This window comes from Lissotriton vulgaris, chromosome 5, assembly GCF_964263255.1.
Source record: "Lissotriton vulgaris chromosome 5, aLisVul1.2, whole genome shotgun sequence".
NCBI classification, from domain to species: Eukaryota; Metazoa; Chordata; class Amphibia; order Caudata; family Salamandridae; genus Lissotriton; species Lissotriton vulgaris.
Window position 1 is genome coordinate 1984868396 of NC_141693.1, and position 23596 is coordinate 1984891991.

Here is a 23596-nt window from a genome sequence, read left to right on the forward strand (position 1 = left end):
TGTCCCAGTGGAGAAGAACAAACAATAAAAAGCGGTGCAGGCAGTTGCGCTTAGGTGGGGCCTTTCACATAAGCAAATATAGACACGTTTCAAAGTTAGCATTCTTCACTGGTTCACGATACGACCGCAAAAGACTTGGTGTGGCCCATTTCTAGGCTCTTATCCTTCAGAGGCCGATGTTAACAGAGGTGTCATGCCTAGCCCATGCAATTCATTAACTTTCCTCTCCTAGCTGAAGCTGCTTTTCTTTTGCAATCTCTACAAAGAGCTGAGAGTGCCCATTTTAAGACCTTTACTTGGAAACCTTGACATCAGAGGAAGGAGGCGGCGCTGCAATATCTCCAGTTGTCACAAACTGAGGTGGTCTGTCTTACAATTTATAGATTTATCGCTGCTGTTACCAAGCAACATAGACTAGTTGGGAAATGAAACGTAAAGTGTGCATAGCGCTGTGGTAATCAACTAACTATTATGTCATTTTTTTTCGTTGTTCAAAAAGCCACATTTTATGGCCTACTGCGGAATTGTTTTTATATTTGTATGTTATTTGTGGATTTTTTTTCAGTATTTCTATGTACTTTGTCACTTTAGGTACATAATTGTCTGCAAATTTATTTTTAGATAACATTTTAATTCATTTGCTCTGTTTTTTTTCTTTTTTATGAATTTGTTATGTTTTAAATAAATATTTTGCACTCTGTTCGAATCTGACACTATGAAGGGCCATTGGATGATTTTAAGTAAGATGTTTTTACCTTTTAATAATGTGTTTGCTAAGAATGTACTGCATCTTGTGTATATTCTTTTATGGTGTTATCAAAATGTAAAGATTGCAAACTGAACTGAACTGTAAAACAGTAAAAGCCACAGAAGCCAGGTCTGGTTGCGTAGTGTACGAATGCGTCTACTGAAGGGGCCTGTTTTTTTTTTATTGTATTTTTTTAGTGTTTTATATAGCGCAAACTAGACCCGAGAGATCGGGTATCAGAGAGCTTTACATGAGCACCAGTTTCGTTACATTCATTTTTGTTAGGCAGAGTGAAATTAAGTGATTTGCCCAGAATCACAGGATGTTAAGCGTCGTTGCCGAGACTCAAACCTGTTTCCCCAGCTTCAAAGTCAACCGCTCTAGCCATAAGGCTACATCCTCTGTTTGAACCAGTGATCACAGGCTTAAATCCTGGCGGCTTCACTCTGCCTTTCATCCTTCTGAGGCTGATACAATGCGTACTATTGAGTTGGGTAACAATAAACATCTGTTATTAGGCGCCAAGATGCTCTTTGTGGTGAACGTGTGCATGTTATGCTATTTTTGGCATCGGTACAGCGCAATGATATTGCTAATGATAAATAGCAGTTCCGCGGGACGCAATTTACAATAAAAACCCATGTAAAACAGAAATGCATGTTGAAAGAGACTGCATGGATGACAACAGAAGGTCATGTCACCCAGTGGCCAGTGTAAACAATATGCAATAAATGAAAAGTGTTAGCAATTGTACAAATACAAAGGTCACCTCCATCGCCCAATAAGTGCCGCTAATGTTAGTTGGGCATTGAATACATTTCCTACAGACACACAAGGGGTTGAGGGCGATAGTTACATATACACACAATACCACAGGGCGTCTGCACTGTCTGTAGTTAGCAGATCTTAGGATGGGCAACAGAGCTCGTTTTTTGGGTGCGGTGTCAAATTTGCAAACAAGGATTAAATGCATAGTGGACGGTGACAGATAAAGAAGAAAAATAAGAATGTATATATATATATACATATATATATATATATATATATATATATATATATATACATACATATATAAGAGATATAAGAAATGGAAAAATACAAAGAAGATAGCAATTAAAATGCAGGTGCATATGTAGAAAGATAAGAAGTAAAGGGTAGCTCAGATTTAATTTTCTGAGAAAGAGTAAGGGGGGGCCAAGGCTGTCGAACTGCAATGGAGGATCAGGATAGGCCACCTGGAAGTGTATGAATATGAGCCTAAATTGTATCAAAAGTACCTATGTTGTGAGTTGGTACCCAAGGTGAGGTATAGCTGCTTGGCTCATGTCTTTATTAAAGGTAGAAATGCCCTTACTGTTCGTTTGGAGAGTCCAGTACTTTACCCACCACTGTTGCACAAAAGAGAAAACCAGGCCGAGGGAAGAGCTTTGCTAGAGAAGGGAATAGTTACAGGGTTACTGCAGAGCTCTGGCATGCCCCGACGAGTCAAAGTGTTTTCACACTGCCCAGCCATGGAATCTTGGCAGCATTATCACATTTAAAACAATTGGCAATTAACAGTCGGTTGAAGCAGGGTTGGCTTTATCGCTGTTGGCGAACGGTGCAATAATCATTTGTTTTGGCAGCCCGCCCTCCCGAATGACCACCTCCTCAGATTCCCTCACTACCACCCGGAAAAAGTGCCCCTCATCTCTCCGTAGCCCCTCTCTCACATACATTTCATTTGTTTTAAAGCACTGGTAAAGGCTGACTTCACTAGAAAGAATGTATACCCACACAAACCCTTTTCAGCAACATATAATAGCTAAAGAAAGACTGGGGAAAAACAGAACGTCCTAACCTATTTTATGCAGTTTGCAAGCAGCTCATTGGTGACAGTTTGTTAACAGTCAATGTTCTGTAGCAGGGTTGTATCTTATGAACTGCCGAATAAAAGTATCTCTGTGCAAAAGCAATAATCCACTCAGCTATCCACATAAAATACAGTTCTGTGATCTGCACGGTATGCATTATTTGCGGTAGATATATTATCCCTCTGCACTACTTTATGGTGAGTCAAAAATGCCCCTAGACAAAAGTCTGATCTCTCTGTCTAGAGGTACCATTAACCGCAAGAGTTATCTTGACATTTTTAAAGCCTGAAAACTGGACGTACAAGGAACTCTGCTGAAGGCATTTTTAAATCGTAAGTTGTTGCTAAACAGCACCCCCCTGAGGTCTGTGCCCCCTCCCCAGGTCAGCGCCCAGCGCACCAATCGCACTGCCCTGAAGCCGGCCCTGGGTTGAAGCTGTTTTGCTACTTAGTCCATAGCGAAAACCACAACATAAGGAGACATCATTTAATAAAATCCATGATGAGGCCAATCCAAAATTTCACTTTGCATATTTAGGTTGAGTTGCTGGGTGAGACTCCTGACAACCTCCTCTAGAGCACATTTTTTTATTTTTTTATTCCAGTTTAAATCCTATAACCCCATAGACGCACACTATAGGTAGCGATCGGGGCACATTTGCTCCTCTAACTAGTGGATCATTTCTTTTAGCTGTTTTGCCCCCGGTTTAGATAAAAATCGAAAGAACACTTCAATACTTCTAGCGAACCCCACCGTCCTGATATTACCTGGTGGTTTCCACTTATATAATTCATTAATTCATCAAACAAGACCTGAAGGTATGGAACATGATCTTGTTAATGGTGTGGACAGTGCCACAAGACATTACATGGATTTTGGATTGGTTAATGGTTAGATCTAACTGGGACATAAAGGTAGCAAACAGACCCAACAATCTCCTTAGCCCATTAGGAGTCTTTGCTGTAAGCACGGCATCATCAGCGTATAGGAATGCTGGGATTGGTTGTGTGCCTGCTTGTGGCAAGCCATAGCTCGAGTCTATCAACAATTCCTCTAGCCCATTGATAGCAAGAGTAAAGAGGAACGGGGCGAGCGCATAGCCCCGCTGCATGCCCCTTTCAAGTTATAAAGGCTTTGTAGTCTGCATTAGGGCATATCTCACGCTAGCTGTGACATCACAGTGGAGCTGTGTAAGAAAATAAACCTCTAACCCAGTTTGGTCATAATGATTCACACTTTTGATAGGTTAACAATGTTTAAAGCCGAGCTAAAATCCTTAAAAGCCAGCTAGAAACTGTTCCCCCTAGCTTTGTATATTTATTTATTTATCCTGAGGTATAAGTTGAGATATTATATCATTCGTTAGTGCAGAGTCCTGCATGAAATCCAAACTGGAGATCAGAGAAGATATGATTTTCTTGGGCCCAGCCCTCTAAGTCAATCTAAGAGGATTCTGCCAGCAATTTTAGTTGTAGAATCAATAAGCGAAAGTGGGCGGTAGCAGTTGGGGGTCACGTTTATCGCCCTTCTTGAAGATTGGCCCAAAAGTACAATGGAATCAGTAATGTGGGTGGCCACACGGCACAGCGACTTGGAGAACATTAGTCATCAGAAGATGAATGGTATCCCTAAATGAATTGACAGACATCCCAACTGGGCTAGGTGCCTTAACCGCGGGGGCACCTATTCATAGCCAACACCCCTTTGTAGATCTCAAAATCTAAGTTTGCAGATTAACCCTCATGGGAGTCTCGACTCTGCAAGAGTGTTTCGTTACTTCGGCAGATGTTGACTAAACCTCAATAAATTGGGTCAACCATTGATAGCGGGAATCAGTGTGCATAGGCCAGAATTCGTAGAGTCCCTAAAAAAGGGTATATTAATGACTTGCCAAAACACATAATAGCCCTTTATGGTGCTAGAAGGGAGCAAAGATCCCCAGGAATCCTCCCTGTTCTCTTTCCCTTCCTGTGTCTAAGCGCCTTCTTATAGGTCAACCGGCAAGCAGGTACATCAGCGGGATTTCTAGACACTATCCTATAGAGAGCTCATAAGGTCATGATGTGTGTGGGAATGGTTTAAATCAAGCTCTCTGGGTGATATCCCCCTGCAGTGTTGCTAGGGTCCAGTCATAAATTCCCTAATCCTGCCAAATAAAGCGCCTTAAGAGTTGACCGTAATCTCAGCCTCTGCGTCTGCATCCAAAGATATAAAAAAATCTGCCTTTTTTTTCTCAGCACCCAATCCATTAGCAGGTCCTGTTTATCGTTCACATTTCATCAGGACTTCTGTGTCTTTTACAGTCACTAATGGAATCCATTTAGAATGGGACTGCAGAGAAGGACATCCCCCCTAAAATCCCCAACCCTACTACTGGGACATCAGAATGATAGCTATTGATAAATATTTCAATCGTCCAGCTCGGAGAGGTGATATTATTGGTGTTCTGTGAATCAAAGTTATCTTTGTAAACATTAATCAATATGAATAATTTTGGTTTACACTCAACCCAACTGGGGATGAAGAGGGTCAAGATAAGACCAGAGGATCTTCCCTGTAAAGGAAACAGAGGCCAGAGTAAGCAATCCCCCGTTGGCTCTTCCTGAGTTTGTTGCAATATCAGGAGAATGAAAGTAAAACCATCAATACAATAAGGGCGAAGAACCCAAGATTCTTGAAGGCAGGTGAGATCCATTCCTTTTATAAAGTGTGGGCTTTACCATGGCACCTAACCCCTCCCATCCACGAGGCAAGTTTGAAGGCTACATCTAATGATACCACCTCTGGAACATCCCTTGAGGCAGTGTTAGCGAAGAGTTTCAGTGCCGATAGCAGGACTGGAAGGCTCAACAATTGGCACTGGGCCATATCAGGGAGGCATGTATGCCTGTTGATGCCACCATGATCTTCACAAACCAGGCCAGATAAAAGTAAGAATCTTAATCCAGATGTAGAAGTAGATCTACACGAGTAAGCTTTAGACTGAAGTTCATGAATCCCTACTTTTCTATTATGATAATAGTTTAACTTCTTTACCCTAAGAGTGTAAGAACATAGCTGAATGTCATAATTATCTACTAAACATGTTCAAGCATAAAAATGGCCTGATATAAGTTGGTTGCTTCACCTACCTGGTCTCATGCCAGCTGTAGGCAGGAATTGCGTTTATCATAAAAACTTTAATTGAGGCATGTTTTTTTGCAAACATATTGGGGAAATTCCCTGCAAATCTATTGTCGAGAAGGAGAATGGGCCCTCTAAAATAAATGTTTTCGTGGGAGGTTGACCCACAAGGCCTACTGTTAATAAGATTTTTCACAAGTGGATTTTATTTAAATTCACAAACAGGTGAAAGAACAATAATGGAGGATTTAACAGAAACATTTCAGGATAACCTTGAAAGAAGATCCTATAATTTAGCATAATGACACCAGTGAACTGTAGATAAATGCAAAGACCATGACCATAATCAGTACAAAGCACAACTAAGTCTGCACGGCTCATTATATTCAGACCAAGTTCTTGCATCACAAGATACACTCTTTTATTTTACTGCTGACAGCTCTTATATCCCTGCATGTTTAGGTTTTTTTTTTTTGGGGGGAAAAACCTTTATTGAAAAATCAAGGCACACAGCTATTTAGCCTTACATCCCGGAGGCTAGGCAGCATGGTTGGAAGAAGGATGTTTAGTGTACACAGTACATGTTATAAAATCGTATCAGGTTTAGTTTTATGTTATAATAACGACAAACCTATGAGGTAACGAATCTAAAGAAACACCAAAACCAGTGTGAAAAGGCAAGGAAGAAGTACAGAAATGCGACAATACCCAACACAGGAGAGGGCAGGGCCGTATGCCCACAGGGTGTAACTAAGCAGTGCAAATTGAACGACAACGGGGGGAAAGAGAGCCAGGATGGCAAGGAAATGACGAGTAGGTTGGAAATAAGGGCAAGGGGGAAAGTCGTATGTCCGATGGGGCAGTGTCGGGAGGTAGACAGATATCACCCCTATATTCATTCCAGGCCCCCCAGATCGTACTCCACTTCTTGGGCTTGCCCCGGGCCACGTACACCGTTTTCTCGCGAACCATACACCAATCCATGTTGGTCTTCCACAGTTCCACAGAAGGGGGCGACGGAGCGCCCCACTTCTGAGCGATGTCACATTTCGCCACCATGTTACCCAGGGTGACCCATTGGGTTTGTGCGTTGTTGTAATCCGTGGGGCCCCACACATTCAGCAAACAACGCCGGGCCTCCGCCGGCAAATCCACACCAGTCACCTCACGCATCACCTCATGGACACGCCTCCAGTAAGAGGCTATGGCGTGGCACTCCCAGATAATGTGCATGAATGTGGCCAGTTCACCACATCCGCACCTACAAAGACCATCCACCGAGAGTTCCATATGAATCAACCGGGGGCCGGTTACATATACTCTATGAAGAATTTTCAATTGAACCAGGCGTAATCTAGCTAGGATTGCCACTTCCTTGGGAGAAGACACCGCATACTGCCAATCCTCATCATCCAATTCGACTCCATCACGCACCCACTGGTCGCTCACACTCAGCAGAAGATCCGTTCGGACATTGATCAATTTTTTGTAGACCAATGAAATGGCACTGTCCGGCATATGACCATCCAAGACCCTGTCTTCCAACGGGGACGCCTTAGGGACTTTCTCACCTTCCGGCAGCACCGCCATAAGGGCGTGTCGTAGTTGGGCATATCTAAAGAATTCCGTCGCTCCCAGCTGAAACTCCGCTTGTAAAGCGGCAAAAGACTTTATCTCGCCTTTAGCCATCATGTCGTCTACCCTAGAAATGCCAATAAGGTCCCACCGATCAAACCCCTTTGTGTGCCACAGTTTGCCCAATAGGTCTGAGTCGTAAAGCGGGGTGGCCAACGTAAGTCTCCCCTGCCACCCCTGTGCCTTTGTGATAGCCCTCCATATGTGCACAGCTGTCCTAGTGGGGCCTGTCATTCCTCCATCCAGAGATCTTGAATACAGAGCTCTGTAGTATTTCCCGCCGTCGAGGAGCCACCGATCCATGGCGTACCCCGGACTATCAGCCGGTCCATAGAAACCATGGTTAAGAGCAGCCAAGTGGGAGGCCCAGTAGTACCGTCGGATGTCTGGCAGAGCGATGCCGCCATCGTACCACGGAAGCGTCAGTTTGGTTATAGCAATCCGTGGTCTACCCTCCCAGAGGAGGGTCCGCTGCAAGCCTTCGACCTCTCTAAAATACCCAGAGGGGACTGGGTCCTGAGTGTTCTGGAGCGCATACAAGAATCTGGGCAGAGACATCATTTTGAACAATGCCGCACGTCCGAGCAGGGAAAGCGGTAGCTTGCGCCACCCGTCCACGTCGCGCCGAAGGCTTGCAAGAGGGGGAAGCAAGTTATTTGTATATCATGTCCGGGCATCGGTTGAAATATAAATGCCCAGATATTTAAACCCCTGCCTCGCGATCTGTATGGTGCAGCCCCTGGGAAGACGCGGAGTCTCACCATTCAATACATAAAGGTGAGATTTTGACCAGTTAATTACCAGGCCCGAGTATCTGCCGAAGGTATGCAGCACGTCACAAGCCACTATCAGGGATCTACAAGGAGAGGTGAGGTAGAGCAAAATGTTGTCCGCGTATAAAGACACGCGGTCTTCGAAGCCAGACGACCACCTTATCCCATTGATATCAGGGTGGGCCCGTAACCAAGCGGCAAGGGGTTCAAGCGCCAATGCAAATAGCAGAGGTGACAGGGGGCAACCCTGCCTGGTACCTCTTCGAAGGGCAAACAATGCAGACACTCGGCCATTGACCGTGACGTTGGCCAATGGGTTAGCGTATAGGAGCCTGACCCATCTGATAAATTCAGGGCCAAACCCAAACTTCGCCAGCACCGCCCACAGGTAATTCCATTCAAGGGAATCAAAAGCCATTGTCGCGTCCAGAGACGCCAAGATGGACGGCTCCCGGAGCGTACTGACCCTTGCCATGACCACATGGAGTCTCCTAAGGTTGAGGGCAGTGTTGCGATGAGGAATAAAGCCCGATTGGTCCGGATGGACCAAATCGCTAATCGCACCCACCAACCGATTGGCCAATAGTTTAGCCAGGATCTTAGGCTTGGCATTCAACAAGGAGATTGGGCGATACGACCGGCAGAGGTCTCTGGGTCTCCCGTCCTTGTGGATGACCACTATGGTGGCCAATCTTTGGTCCGGGGGGAGCTCACCCATCTCGCGCGCCTCAAGGAACATGTTCCGCAGAGGCGGAGCAATGGTGTCAGCCTTTATTTTATAAAGCTCTACCGGGAGGCCATTAGGGCCGGGAGCCTTGCCAGACCTTAAAGAGCGTATCGCAAGCGCGACCTCGTCTGCCGTTATAGCTCTATCCATGTCGTCGCGTTCGGTGTCCGACAGACACGGAAGGTCAATCTCTTCAAGGAGGGCGGCAGAGTGCGCCTCGGTCATGTCAGAAGCCGAGGTATATACGGACTCAAAATAATCGGCGAAGACCGTGACTATAGCGCTGGGGTCGGTGACAGCCAGTCCGTTCTCCCCCAGCACTTCGGGAACCACACGGGAGGCCATCTCCTTCTTGTCAAGCCACGCAATGAGCTTGCCTGCCTTGTCCCCGACATCGTAGATCCTCCCTTGCTGTTCTCTGCCCATTGCCTTGGCGGCGTCAGTAGCAGTGGCCCGGTACTCCGATTGCTTAAGTGAGAGAGCGTGGAGCAGGGCAGGCGTCGGATCAGTCTCCAATTGAGAATCAAGGTCCCCAATCTCCGATTACAGCCACACCACTTCCTCGTCTCTACGTCTGCGCACCTCGGCTATTAAGGAGAAGGCTTCTCCTCTCAGGACAGTTTTAAAGGCCTCCCATAGGGACATGGCCGACGCTACCGAGCCCGTATGTTCAGAAAAATAAAGCTCAATGGCTTTAGCCAGGAGGTCATGAGTCTTAGGATTACGGAAGTACCACGAGTTGACTGGCGCTACTCTCAAGGCCACCACTATGTCAAAGTCAAAAGACACCCAGACCGGGGAATGGTCCGAGATGCGTCTGGCCATCAAACGGGCCTCAGAGACGGCCGACGCGTGGGCAGCCAATGCCAGAACATAGTCAATCCTGGAGAAGCTACCATGCGCTCCCGAGTGGAAGGAGTACTGTCGCTGAACGGGGTGAAGTAGTCTCCAGCAATCAATAAGCCCCATGGTATCTAGGAAATCAGGAAGCCAGGACTGCGCATTTCGAAGATCTCTGGATGGATGACGGTCTAAATTCCCGGATCCAACTGCATTGAAGTCCCCACCAACTATAAGCAAACCTTCGGGCAAGCCCAAAATGGCGCCCCCAAGATCTTGGAACGTAGTCGTTTGCAAACCAGGGGGGACGTAAACAGAAACCAAGACCAGGGTACGCCCCTCCCACCTACCCGTGACGGCGAAGTAGCGTCCCCTCTCATCGATCACGCTAGATTCCACCTCAAACAGGAGAGACATGCGCACCATGATCCCGCCCCTCCGGACCCCGAAGAGAACCCCGAGGGTGCCACCATTTTGCAGCCTTTTCTATTGAGTGTGTGGCACGTATTCCCAATCAGATGTGTTTCTTGTAACAGGATGACATCAGACATGCATCTTTTAAACATTTGCAGCACCACCCCTCGCTTAATGCGATCACCCAGCCCATTAACATTCCAACTCAGTACATTTAACTTCTTACCCCCAATCGTCAATGTAGAGGCCCATGCCGCCCCCGCAGGGAGGAGTCGCTACAGCATAATCAACAGCAGAATAGTTACCTTGCCATGAAATAGGTAAAGGAAAGAAAGAGAGAACACACAAAAAACAATCAACTCACCCACCCCCCACCCTGCACCCCTGCATTAGACTATAGAGCCCCCCCAACTAGCAGTGTGCCTGTCGCCCCAAAAACTACTCTACGAAAAGCCCCTAGAGGAGAAAGGAGGCCAACCTATCCCCCGGTTTCCCCCGTTCATAGATCAAGGATAGCAGCAAAAGTACAGTATTCTGTGACTGACTGCCTGAGCAGACCCATCATCCGAAAATGGCCCAAAGGGTCCTTTTACTCCTGAAGATCGGGGCCACCAGCCGCCCCCTCCGACTGTTCCTCGGGTGCACCCCGACGCTGGGGCAAAGTGTCCAGCCAGTCCCCAGCCGCTTCTGGCATGTCGAAGAACAATGCACGGCCATCATGTTCGATGCGTAGTTTCGCCGAGAACAGCATGGAGTACTTCATCCCCAGCTCACGCAGTCTACGTTTCACGCCCGTGAAACTTTGCCTTCGCTTCTGCACCGCTTGGGTGAAGTCCGGGAAAAAGTTAATGTCCGCATTTTGGAACTTCAGCGGCCCACCTCTCCTCGATGCCTGTAGGATAGCGTCCCTATCCCTAACGTTAAACACCCTGGCGTTGATAGGGCGCGGAGGGGACCCCAGCTTCGGGCGGCCTCCGGGCAGTCTATGTGCTCGCTCCACCGAGAAGAACTTGCTGAGGCCGCCGGGGGTCAGATGGTTCTGGACCAAGTCCTCAACAAAGAGATCGTTGGCGTCCTCCTCGGCCCCCTCCGGGACACCAACAATGCGGACGTTCTGGCGCCTGGCCCGTCCTTCAACATCATCAAGCCTGCGGGCAAACAGCGAGTTTGCAGCTTTTAGGTTGCGGATCTCCGATTGCAGGTCCGTTACGTCCGAGGTCAGGCTCGACGATTTTATGTCGAGTGACTTGACCCGGTCATTAGTCTTGCCGAGATCGGCTCTGATCAAATTGATCTCGATGGCCAGCGTGTCGACCTTGTGCGTCAGCACCTCATGTTGCTTGTGCATCTCTGCCTTGATGCTCGCAATGGCGCCCATGACGTCCCGGAGGGTTGGAGCCGAGTCGTCCGGCGACACGTCCCGCTGCATGTCCTTAGGCCTCAAGGTGACTCCGGGCGATCCCTTTGGGTGGGCGTAGCGATCGGAGTTGGTGGACTGAGAAAGAGATGTTTTTCTGCTGACCCGGGGTTTCCCTCTGTCTGAATCGCCTCTGCCAGCCATGTTGGGCAAGAAGCCCACTCAATCGGGAAGACCCCCTGGTCCTCGTCGGGGCCCCAAGTCGGCAGGCAGTAGCAGCCGCGTCCACCGCTCGGTCAGTACATCAGTCTCCAGAGTAACCCGGGTGACGCCTTGAGGTGGGGCAGTCGTTCACTCCTAGGACCACCACCGTACAACAGCGCCGCAGTCGCCCATGTAAGCCCGGGCACTGATGGCGTCGTCGTTCCCAATCTTCAACACGGTGTAACTCCCCCTGGGGGTCTCGGATCTTCAATTGGAAAACGAGTCCTGCATCAGCAGCAGTTCAACAACATGTTCTCACTACCGTGGGACAGGATAGACGAAAGGATTAATTCGGAGGATCGGAGGGTCTTCGGAGCTCCGAGCTCACGGGGCCATCGTGGTTGCCCGCGAAGCTCCTCCTTCTGCATGTTTAGTTTTTATGTTCTTGATCTTTGGAAAACATCTTTAAGAAGACACTAGCATCCCTGCAGAATAATTTGCATGGGTACGGACGGAAAGCTCTGCCTAGTCCTGCCCTATCTCTTGTGTAGAGTTTTACACCACAATTTGAGCAACATAGTCCTATGTATTTCGTGTACATGGGGGAGTGGCTGGAAATTTCGGAATATCTACTACAAAGTGGTAAGAGGAAAAACAAAATTAAAGCGGGTCATAGCTAGGAACATGCAAATACAAAAACACAACTAAAAAGGGGGAGTGACTTCCAGTTTACAAGCGTTACTCCCATGTCTTCTCCAACCGTACCACGGGCCAAACAGGCTTACACCTAGTCCAACCAAGCCTTGGAGTAAGTTGCACTCCTCATATGGCTCTTTATATATACTACAAAAGAAAATCATATGGAGTCAATGAATCAAACTACTTGCACAAAGCCCGAAACTTACAAAATAAAAATAAATGTAAGAAAAAATGGTTATATGGCATTACAGTTAATCATATACATCATATAAAAAAATATTTCAAATATGTTAAAAATAAAAAATGTAAAAACAGTCAAATACCTACAAAATAATTGCAATAAATGTAACTGGTTGTAGAGCTTTAGACTTTGCAGACACCCATATGTATCACATTGTAAACAAATATTAAAAGCATCAGAAAAGAAAACTGATAAATAAAATTAATGTAAAGCAATAACTGTAAACATCATAGACACCTATGAAAGTGACATAATGAAAATGTAAACCTAACAGAGGCACTTACCTAAAAATAACATGTACATATTGTTGGAAGATACCTTGTTTTGCATGCTCACCCCTCTTTTTTTGGAGTGATGCTGCTGTATGTGTGTGACTCCGTGCACTGGGACTATGCTAACCAGGCCCCAGTATATGTGCTATATCCCCTAAAACATGTTGAAATTGAATAAACTCTTAGTTCACATATTTAACAGCTAAAAATCACAAATATATAGTCCAAAGTGTACCTTAGGGCCTGTAGATTAAACATCACTATTAGACTACAGCACCTATTGTGTCACCACTAGAGTGGCAGTGCAAAACAAACCAGCAGACCTACTTCTGTAGCTGTTCTGTGCCGTTTTAAAACTGCAAATTTGACCTGTCAAAATAACCTCTTTTTGACAGGCCTAAACCCTCCTTCTAAATTTGAAAATGTCACTTTTAAGTAGGCCTCCGTGCCCAACAAAGTGGGGTGCATGGTATATAAAAGTAGGACATGTAAAAGTTTAATGTACAACATATCCTACAATGACAAGTCCCCAAAAGCCATTTTCACTGTAGCAGGATAAGTATTCCATTGGAAAGCATTTGTATATAGTAATACACTTAAATAATCTCATCTCTGCTAAGGAAAACCTACAATTTCATTTTTGGACTTTTTAAAATACTTATTACAAGCTCAATTCATTGGTAAATACAGATTTATCTAGATATTTGTAAAAGGTACTTTTAAATCGTCATCTTTTGTCTGCCTAAAGCCTCTAGAAGCCTATTTGCATGAGCTTCCAACTGTCACCGAGGAGCTGAATAGCCACTTTGATGAGGGTTGGACAGGCTCCTAGAGCTGAGACAAAGGCCTTGGGTGAGAGAGGTATTTTGTTCCTCTGACAGAATGACCATCAGGGCAGAGCCCAGGAACTTAATTAACTTCAAAGAGGCAGGCCCTATCACAGGCAAATGTATCTAATACAAGGTCAACTCCCTGCTTTGTCCCACTAGCGAGCCAAGCGCCAAACCCAGTATGAGAGGAGCTCTACAGAACCGGTTTTGAGTGACCACATAGGAAGGATTGCTCATTTCCCTGGCCACACCTCTAGGGTGGGCTCAGTAGATCTGCACAGGGGAAGAACATATTAGATTTAGGTAGAGATGGGCATTGCAGGAATATTTGCAGTAGGGCACACAGGAACTGCTACAAGAGTAGTGTTATCCCAGCTTTTTTCCCCCTATTGGTAAGAGAGAGACCAGGAGTCCCATAGGCTGCTGACAGGCATACATGTGGGACACCTGGGCACCCTCTTCAGAACACTAGTCAAGTCAAGTCAGGTCAAGTCAGAGGAACTTATTAAGCGCACATATCACCATAGGGTCTCATGGAGCTAGCGGAAACTCCATGGAGACTGACAGTCGGAGTAGCAGAAATTATGGTTGGCCGAATAGCAAGGTTTTTAGATTACAGGACCTGTGGAGGACAGAAGAAGAACTGCACCAGCTGTTGAGATTTCTGAGGAGACCTGAAAGCTGGACCTGCTTCCATTTGTACCCAGGATAAAAATTGGATTCCAAGGGTCCGTTTGCTCACCTCCTAGTAAGCTACTGGGACACAAAAGGTTTTTATAAGCCCTTTTCCTGGAGAACCTAGCTGACCAACTGGACCTGTCCTGAGCCCTGCTGGTGGTTTAAGCTGGATGGGTCTTGACTTCTAAGTGCTATTCCTAAGTTCCTGGGACTCTTGGCTCTCTCAAGGTGTACCTCTCTTAAAACATCCTGAAAAACATGGGACTTAGAAACATTGTGGCTCCAAAGACCTCCAGAGAACCGGGACAAACTTTCCACATCAACTCGATGTTGCCTTTGGGCCACAGATTCTGGTTGCTCCAATTCTGTGCTTTTCCTGCTGCAGAAAATCTGTTTCAGTGGGCCATTGTGAAAGGTAGAAATCTGCCCCGGGCTTGGGTACACACACTATCCGGCCGGTGAGGGACTTTCCTTGGGCCCGAAATTAGAATTTTTCCCACTCTGATCTTTTCACCCAAAGGTCAACAGCTTTATTGCGACTCAGTCCAACAGCTATCTGGCCTTGTGGCGACCTCCTCAGCCAAAGTCTGCTGCCTTGCCCTGCTCAGGAATTTTGACTTTATTTCAGACTAATTCAGAAGGTAAGACTTCCAACTGGAATGAAGCTGATTTCTGTATCCTACCCATGCTCCTTCACAATCAGCCTTGCAATCAGATGACAGTAGTTGACTTTTAACACTTTTTGGTGCTATTTCTTTTTAAATCTTTAAAAATTTACATCTTTGGTTCCCCTTTATTGGATTTGTGTCATTTTTGGTGTCATTGTGTTAAATAGATTATTCTTTATTTGCTGGGAAAATCACTTCTGGGCAGTCCTGTAGCCCTTAGCTCCTCAGGGCAGACTTGTGGGTACCAATCTTCTCTCCAGCCTGTTCTCTTTTAGGATCTAGTCCTCTTTTGTCAGCTGTCCCTCTAGAAGTCAAGAGTCTCTCTGCTTTTTTGTGTCCCTGAAGCCGGTAAACTGGAATCCAACCTCTTGGAGAGCAATTCACGCTGGTGTTGGTAGGATTCAGGGATCCTTGTGTGAGTCTTCTTCTTGCAGCAGCCAGTAGTCAGAAGTTAGGAATATTCTTCCAGCAGGGCTTTCTTATTCAGATAGAGTCCTCCCAGGTCCAGAAACCATCTGAGACAGTGGAGGTGGAGGTGCCAAATTTATCCTGTCCACTAGCTAGTGATTTGAGTAATATGCAGCCAATCCTAGCAATTTTCTGACAGTCCCCCACCTCTTTTTACAACACTTCCATATTGCCTTACTATAAATGCACTAAGGAGCCCTTATTTCATGATGGTGGGACCTATCTGCCACCGGGAAACCTTTCTTAACGTTCTTGGCATCTCCCTTACTTGAAATGGACAACTATGGATTTCACTCCTACGGTGGCTGGGGCTTGACTGTCTAGGAGGGTCCTGAGGATGTACAGGAGAATACCTTTCTGGCATATACATGCCAAAAGAGGTAGTACTAAAGCTGACCTTTTTTCTGCCAACTGCTTTGGCCAGATCCAGACAGCGAATTCCTGATAAATGGCGTTCAACACCCATTGACCTTTCCTGAGCCCAGAGGCAACCTATTGTCCTCTGAGCCAAAGTTATTAACTTCCTGTAAAGGATGTGTATTCCATCTCTGGAGGTGTAATAGGTGGCAGAACTGTTTTTCCCTTTTTGGAAATTTGCCCTTCCTGTAGGATCACCCAAGATTTATTTGCCTTTTTATTGAACCCTATTTTTGTTGACTATTATGACTCTCAGCACGTTTACCCTGCTAACCAGTGGTAAAGTGCTTGTGTCCTGCCTGTTAAACATGGTAACATTGGTATAGTTCTGATTGGTACATTTAGTTTACTTATAAGTCCCTAGTATATGGTACTACAGGGCCTGTAAATGAAAATGCTACTAGTGGGCTGCAGCACTTTTTGTGCCGCCCACTACAATAGCACTGTAAAACATGTCACCAGCCCTGCCACTGCAGCCTGGGTGTGCAGCTTTAAACTGCCATTAGACTTGGAAAGTTTCCTTTTAAATACTTAAACATCAGCCCTAAGATAGGCCTTAAAAATCTATAGAGAAGGGTACATGGTATTAAAAAAGTAGGACATGTATATTTAATGTTTTATATATCTGGCAATTAAAAGTCTCCAAAGTCCTTTTTCGCTGTGACAAGGCTGGCACTCCCAGAGGTTAAAACAGTTCACATGATTACATTTAATAAGCGCTAATTTCAGTTTGGAAGTTGATAGAACACGCATTTGCAATGCAATAGGTCTTGCATTTGCAATAGTTTAAGCTATTGGCATTGTAAATGATAATCCCTTTTATTTATGTTTTAAAAATGAAAACAAAAATAAAAAGGCATTGGTATTTGCAATGTCAATAGCTCAAACTCGCGTAAATGCGAGGCCTATTATATTGTAAATGCTTGTTTTTTTGTGTGTGTTATAAAGCGTGGCCCAGACCTGAAGATATCGGGAATCAGAGCGCTCTACATAGCACCAGTTTAGTTGCACAAGGACACATTTATTTTTTGTAAGGCATGGGGAAGATTACGAGATTTGGCCGGAATCACGGGATGTTGAGCATCATTGCCGGGGATCGAACCCGGTTCTCCAGCTTTGAAGTCGCCCGAACTAGCCATAAGGATACATCCTTTGATGAGTAGAAACGCTCCCTTTCGGCCATCACAGAAAATTTATGAAATAAACAAGCACTTCCGCTAAAGTGAAAGCGGACCGCGCTGCAAATAAAAATAGTGCTTACCGACTTATGAAGCAGACCGTGTAACACCACAAGTAAAAGATACAGTCCTCATGGGAGGTAACAAATGACGACAGGGCGGTAACAAGGAGGGACTAACAAGTCTCCTTATCAATCGGAAGCCAGCACTTACCAAGGACAATGACACCAGCCAATCAAAAATATGGACGGAGAGAAGGCGAAGCTTCCACAGCATACACGACTACTGCATGCCTTGCAGAGCGAGCAGCGCATGTGTGCTGCCGCTATGCTCGACTTAAAAATGGACCAATGACTTTTTATAATACCAATTTAAACTCCAACTTAATGGTCTATCCAAATGTTATTGTTATTTTGTAAATTACACTTTTAGAAAGTTTACATTTTCCAACCTAAAATCTGTCCATCTGTCACCTGACCCCTGATGGCTCCCTTGTGGTGAGTAGGGGTGGGTGGAATTTTTAATTACGGTGGTGGAATAGGAGGAATTTAGTAATTCCTCATTACGATTGTAACGCAGAATTACTAATAAATTTTGCTGCTGTGTTCCCCGGCAGAATTAATTTGCACTGGAGACAGTGAGCACAGTACACCTACCAAGATGGACATCTCTTTTCACCGACTTGAAAAATGCCTGCCTCAGCCTTTCATAGCACTGGCGACAGTGAAACAAAGTTCACATTTTTTTCCCCTGGAAAACACACCACAAGGTTGTCGGTGAAGTTTCATGTCTGTGGGATCCGATGGCTGTGCCTGCTTGGCAGGATACCAGAAGATTCTCCCTAACATTCATCTACATGTATTACATAAAATCATAAATGCCTACTCATCCTGCTAATTAGTACATACATTGGTGTTTATCAGTTGTGAACTGTCCCACTCATTGACATTCCCGAAGACTTAGCAGTGATTGGAGAAGCATCCTGGCCTCATGATTGGTGGGTGTGGATGGTGTTTACTTTAATTAGTGACTGCGCCTGACCTAGATTCTTTAGGATATCACCACTAAATTCTGGTTCTTCAATTTCAGGAAGCGAGCCTTTGTTGCAGTAAATCTCCCTCACATTGTCACATAACCACATTTCTATGAGTAATAATGACCTCTTTACGATGCAGACACTGGCTTGGAATCGGCACCGACCGACTTGCAGTTGGCGGTTCGGCCTGAGCAATTACAATGCAACCAAACACTATTCGGTTGGGGTCTCATTGCTCCCTATCGGAGCCCGTGTTCCATCCAACAACTGGCCATAACATAGGCTCCTATTGGGAATGGGGATGTGTGTGGAAAACCCTGCACTCTGTCTTTTGCACCCCATGGTGCCTGCCACACAGTGCAGTGTTCTGCAGGGTAAAGGTGTCCCCTCGGCCACGAACCAATGGCCTCAGGATGAAGCAGGCCTGCTAGGGGCCCCGAAAGTCACTTTCTGGCAGCCTTTTCATGTAGGACAGGCCAACTCGGAAAGGGTGTTGGAAATCAACATTGTAATTGTGAGATCGGAAACATTGTCCATATGGCTGTTGGATGTATTCCGACCGACACGTATACTTCAAGAGCCAGTTGGAACTGATTTAGAATGACCACATAGTTTACCTTCCGAACGCGAACATCATAATCAGTCGGTCAGAAGAATTCTGACACGTTCTAGGAGAATCCGACTGTCTGTCAGAGGCTTTCCGACCGACATCGTAATCGCCCCCTAACTGTGTTTTTTTAATTGCAAATATTGGCTATGAAGTTTCCGAGAAAGGAGCTGGCTGTTTTGGGCACATTTTACTTTGGGGCAGGTGGTAGTTCATAATCAGTTTCTATCGAAGGCAAACTGCATATACAGCTGCTGGGTGGTCCATGGGATGCCTTCAGGATGTGCAATGACAGTGTGCCACCTTTTTGTGGTGCACTCCTAAGGGTCTGCTTGTATCTGCGCCCATGGCTTTAATATGGTGCAGGCACAGAGGAAAAGAGATTCCCTCATTTGCATGGGTCCGCTCTCTCTTTCTGGTGTCTCAAAAGTGTGTAATTGTCTTGTTGTCTAGTTTAATAGTTTTTGTCTAGATGTACAATTTCTGCATAAGACAATCTAAAGTAAAAGCCTGCAACTTCTTATCAGTGCCCAGAGTTTGTTGACGTGCATTCACTTTAAGAAGGGAATACAGTTTAAGGCAATTGTTCTGCTTTGAAAAGTCATGGTCCTCAACTACCATTAAATGTGTGAAATGGCATAGATTTCATTGAAGTATAAAGTATTTACATGGATCAGTAAAACATATGGATCTAATTGCCTTCCACTTTCTGCTTCTTTGGCAGGTACCAGCTAACCTTATGTCATTTGAATGAGCCTTCTTCAATTTGAATGACAACCGTATTGCTACATTAGGCTTTGTAGCTTAAAGTGCCAAACGACGAAATGGGAATAGTACAAAAGACAAGCAGAAAGCGAAAAGAGACTGCCGCTTGCCAGGCGAAAGAAGGATGCCACAGCGCTATTCTTTGTAAGATGAAAGGGTTTATGACTCTTATCTTTAAAGCTGAATGTGAATATTGTGCCCAGGTTTTGGATATATCCTCTGGCGCAGCTGAAGAGAAGAAGTCTTCAATGCAGTCTCCAGCAGGATGTTGGATATGTATAACAAAGATTTTTTAAAGAGTGGCCATGGACAGTTTCAAAGAGCTGTCTGCCACAAACAGTGCATCACATCTTCTGCCAATTCTTTTTTTAAATGGTTATTTTTATTGTAAAGCTGCTTATGTAACTGAACAACTTTTAGCCCATGTTGGGTTTTGAATTATTTCTAATGCACATTATAATCAATATTGACAGTGTTAACTTGCTGCAAAGTGTCAACTAGAATAGGACATAGATGAACAATGTTTTTATATCGGAGGTGCACTAAGTTGGGAGGCATATTTTGTAAAAAAAAAAAAAAAAAAGTAAGAAAGAAGGTGGGATGATACAGCTGTTCATGTTTAAGCTAATTGGTGTGTTTTGTATTTTGGCACAAAAGAAACTACTGGAAAACTTTCTTTTCTGTGTTGTGATCATGCCAATGTAATAATTACTGAACTAGGTACTTTTATAAGTCTGCTATACCTACCTTCTCACTTTTACTTAATTTCTGAAACGTAATCTACCTTCCCATAATGTTGTGTGCCAATTTTGACAGAACATAATAGAATTAATTAGCCAAACAATTAAAAATGGTACTGGGATTTGTGCTTATCCTTCATGAGGAATTTGCAATGTTAGCTGTTTTGCAATTACATTTTTAATTTTTACTATATTAGTATTTAAGATATATAAGAAATAACTGTCCTTTAAAACAATGAGCTCACATATTTTACTTTTAAGAAGCAAATGAATGCTAAGCCAGTGTGTCATTGTTTAATGCACTCATTTTTGTGCCACGGATTGTTCCAGATTTTGAGTTTATATCAATCATGTTTTCTTTTCAAATGCATATCTTTGATTCCCTTTTAAATCTGGGCTTTCCACTTGAAAGCTGTGGGTTCTGCTCTGACTACACAATAGCAAAATGCTTGTTTTGGAAAGGGAATGATGAGGCTAATCACAAAGACACCTTGAAGTAAAGTAGTACCTCTGTAGTACTCTTCTATGTACTCTTACAAGCCTTTGTGAATTAGACCCAAAACAGCTGAAATAGGAATATATAGGCAATATTCATACACAAGTAGCACAAATCGAAAAAGTTGGACCCTTTATGAACTTTTGCTAATAGGGAGTTGGTCATTTTGGGGCCGAATCACAAGTTCGTGTGAGAGTATGTGAAAGAGTACTCATGTAGTAATACTTTATGTACTCATAAATACTTGTGAATTGGCCTATAACTCATAATTTAGAGTACAATTCTAATAAATAACCCTTACATTTCTGGAGGAAATGTGAGTTCCAGAGGAGAGCTGAGTAGAGCCCCAATACCCCCATGGCACCCCTATGTTGGACTAAATTCCACTAAATTGCCAACATTGTTGTACTTGAAATGAAAGCACTTTACAAAAATGTGAAGAATATAAAACAATGAAGTATGTTTGCAGTTTTGCAGAAAAAAACATGCACTGAAAAGCATGTCAGAATAAGTGTTTTGCCATGTTGCTTTCACATGTAAGTATTAAATAGCACATCTGCTAACAGTTTTGTCTCATGCAAATAAAAATAAAAATGTCTATTTAATGAATTTGAAGATTCCACGTCTGTACTCTACTGAGTACTGTCACATACATTTCATATCCACCATTAGACCACAAAACGCCATTAAATGTATGAATCATGAAAAAAACATATCAAACCTCGATAAAGAAATGAATGCGCTCATCTTAAAACTAACAGTTCTGGGATTCCCATTTATGAATGTGGTCCTATCTCCCCAATTTATGCAATTGAGCCTAGGATCTGGGTTCTCTGAGTTTATCAGCAAAATAATAATTAAAGTTGCATTCTGAGTGGTGACAAGATATTTTCATAGATTAAGAATTTTGAAACAATTTTAACAAATTAGGCCTAAGAAATATAATCAGGTGAGAGTGAACTAAGACCTACCTGCAGCATGTGTAATGGTGTGTATTTTGAACCTCAACTGGAATTGAATTATTTCCAGGAACAACAAAGATATACTCCAATCACATTAGGAAAGACAATAGAGAATTGTGCTAATGTTCCGCTCACCACCGACAAATATATGTTTTTATATTCTTTGAATCTAAATAGCCTTTGCTTTATGACTTTATTTTAGCAGTCTACATGTATACTATAGAGTCCTGTAAGGAAAATACCAATCAGCAGAGTCAAAGCAAGAGCTTCCTCCCTGCTACTTTAAGTTTACTCTGCTTGGGATAATTTCTTTTGAAAGTATTGGAATGATTATGCAGGTCTATACTTACAATCAAGGTAATGGGTTGTCAAATCGAAAATAAGTCATATCTACCACATTTTGTTGGTAAAGGTGTATAATGGCATAACACTTTAGACACAAAATGGCATATCCCTTTAGATACAAATGATGTATTGTTTTACATAACTCCCTTAATTATTCTTTTTTGTTAACATTTATTTAAAGTGTAATAAATAAATTAGATGTGTGAGAGCATGTGGCAGTAACATGAACTGGAATAGTCTTAGTAAGCAACTGGAATAGTCTTTTCAAACATATGTGAGGAATCTTCGTTTGGTAATGAATTTTTAAGAATTGTTAACATGTTTTACATTTGTATGCAGCAATATTTATTAATAATTTATTTAAAACTGTGTTTTGGGATCCTTTACACACTTTGTGCCAAAATGCATGTGGTTCCAAGAAGCACCTACATGCTGCTTCTTTAGTACTTTTTAAGCCGTTCCCTATTTCTCACCTTCCGTGCAAGCTGATTTCTACAACTGAGTTTTTGTTATTCTTGTGAAAAATGTTGCACTATCTTTGGCTGTACTTTGAAGCAGGCACCACTGCATGCCATTTGTGTATAGACTCTTTGTATATCTCTTGTGAATTTGTCTCAAACATAATAACCACTGAAATTTAACTCTTGTGTAGGAGTCTTTTATTTTTGTTTTGCTATGTATTTTGTTACCTCAGTCTTGTACCAAGTTGGTGTACTATTCAGCTTGTTACATAAAACATGATTGTTTCACTAATTCAATACATTAATGTAAAAGAACTGTTTTTTGCGAGATAAATTAACATTTTTTGTGGAATTTACTGAATTTTTAAAGTCAGTTGCTGGAAAGTTATTAATATATCAGAAACATTAAAAATAGAAATCAGAGACCTGTTGTGATTTTATTTTTTATTAAATCTGTTTTTTTTTTTATTTCTTTTTTGGTACACAGATAACAAACTTGATTACCAACATGCATATATAAAACAAAGGGGGCCAAGCCACAAACAGGTAAACATTTATAGCATCAGCATTGAGAAATCGGTTAAAAGAGGTGGGGCTCAGGGGGTCAGCACAGCCCGGTGGTAGGTCTGGCCAGGACAGAAAACACCCAGTTTTCTCTCAGGGAGGGGGAAATCAGCCACTTATCACAAGTGGAAGGGAAGTGCAGTACATTGTGATTAGGACTCCTGGTTTTATGGTATTTCTTTTTTTAACATTTCCGTCTGTATTTATCCATATTTCTTTTTTGCCCGTCTTGTCAGCATTTGTCCATATTTATTTTGTGTTCTCTGAATAGATGAAGTTCTAATACGGTATATTTCCACATTTATTTAACTTATAAATATTTTCTCACGCTTTGACACCTGACGTGGTTTAGCAAACTAAGCAGCCAAATATAACATAACAATACACCCTCAGGTAAATATTGACCTTATACTTCAAATGGATGTTGACATATGTTGTTATTTAATTAGACCACATTCTCCTTTTAACTCCTCATGCCATCTACCTGCTCAGCCT

The 23596-nt window shown here is 43.6% G+C and overlaps 1 protein-coding gene across 1 annotated transcript in view; it reads left to right on the forward strand.

The window, feature by feature from the left end:
* Window positions 1-22960, forward strand: part of RALGPS1 (Ral GEF with PH domain and SH3 binding motif 1) — a 1949641-nt gene extending 1926681 nt beyond the window's left edge. Inside the window, exon 22 of the mRNA XM_086924714.1 lies at window positions 19493-22960. Coding sequence (XP_086780840.1) covers window positions 19493-19522 — 30 coding nt within the window. The 3' untranslated portion in view covers window positions 19523-22960. The remainder of the gene's footprint in view (window positions 1-19492) is intronic.
* The last annotated feature ends 636 nt before the right edge of the window (window positions 22961-23596 follow it).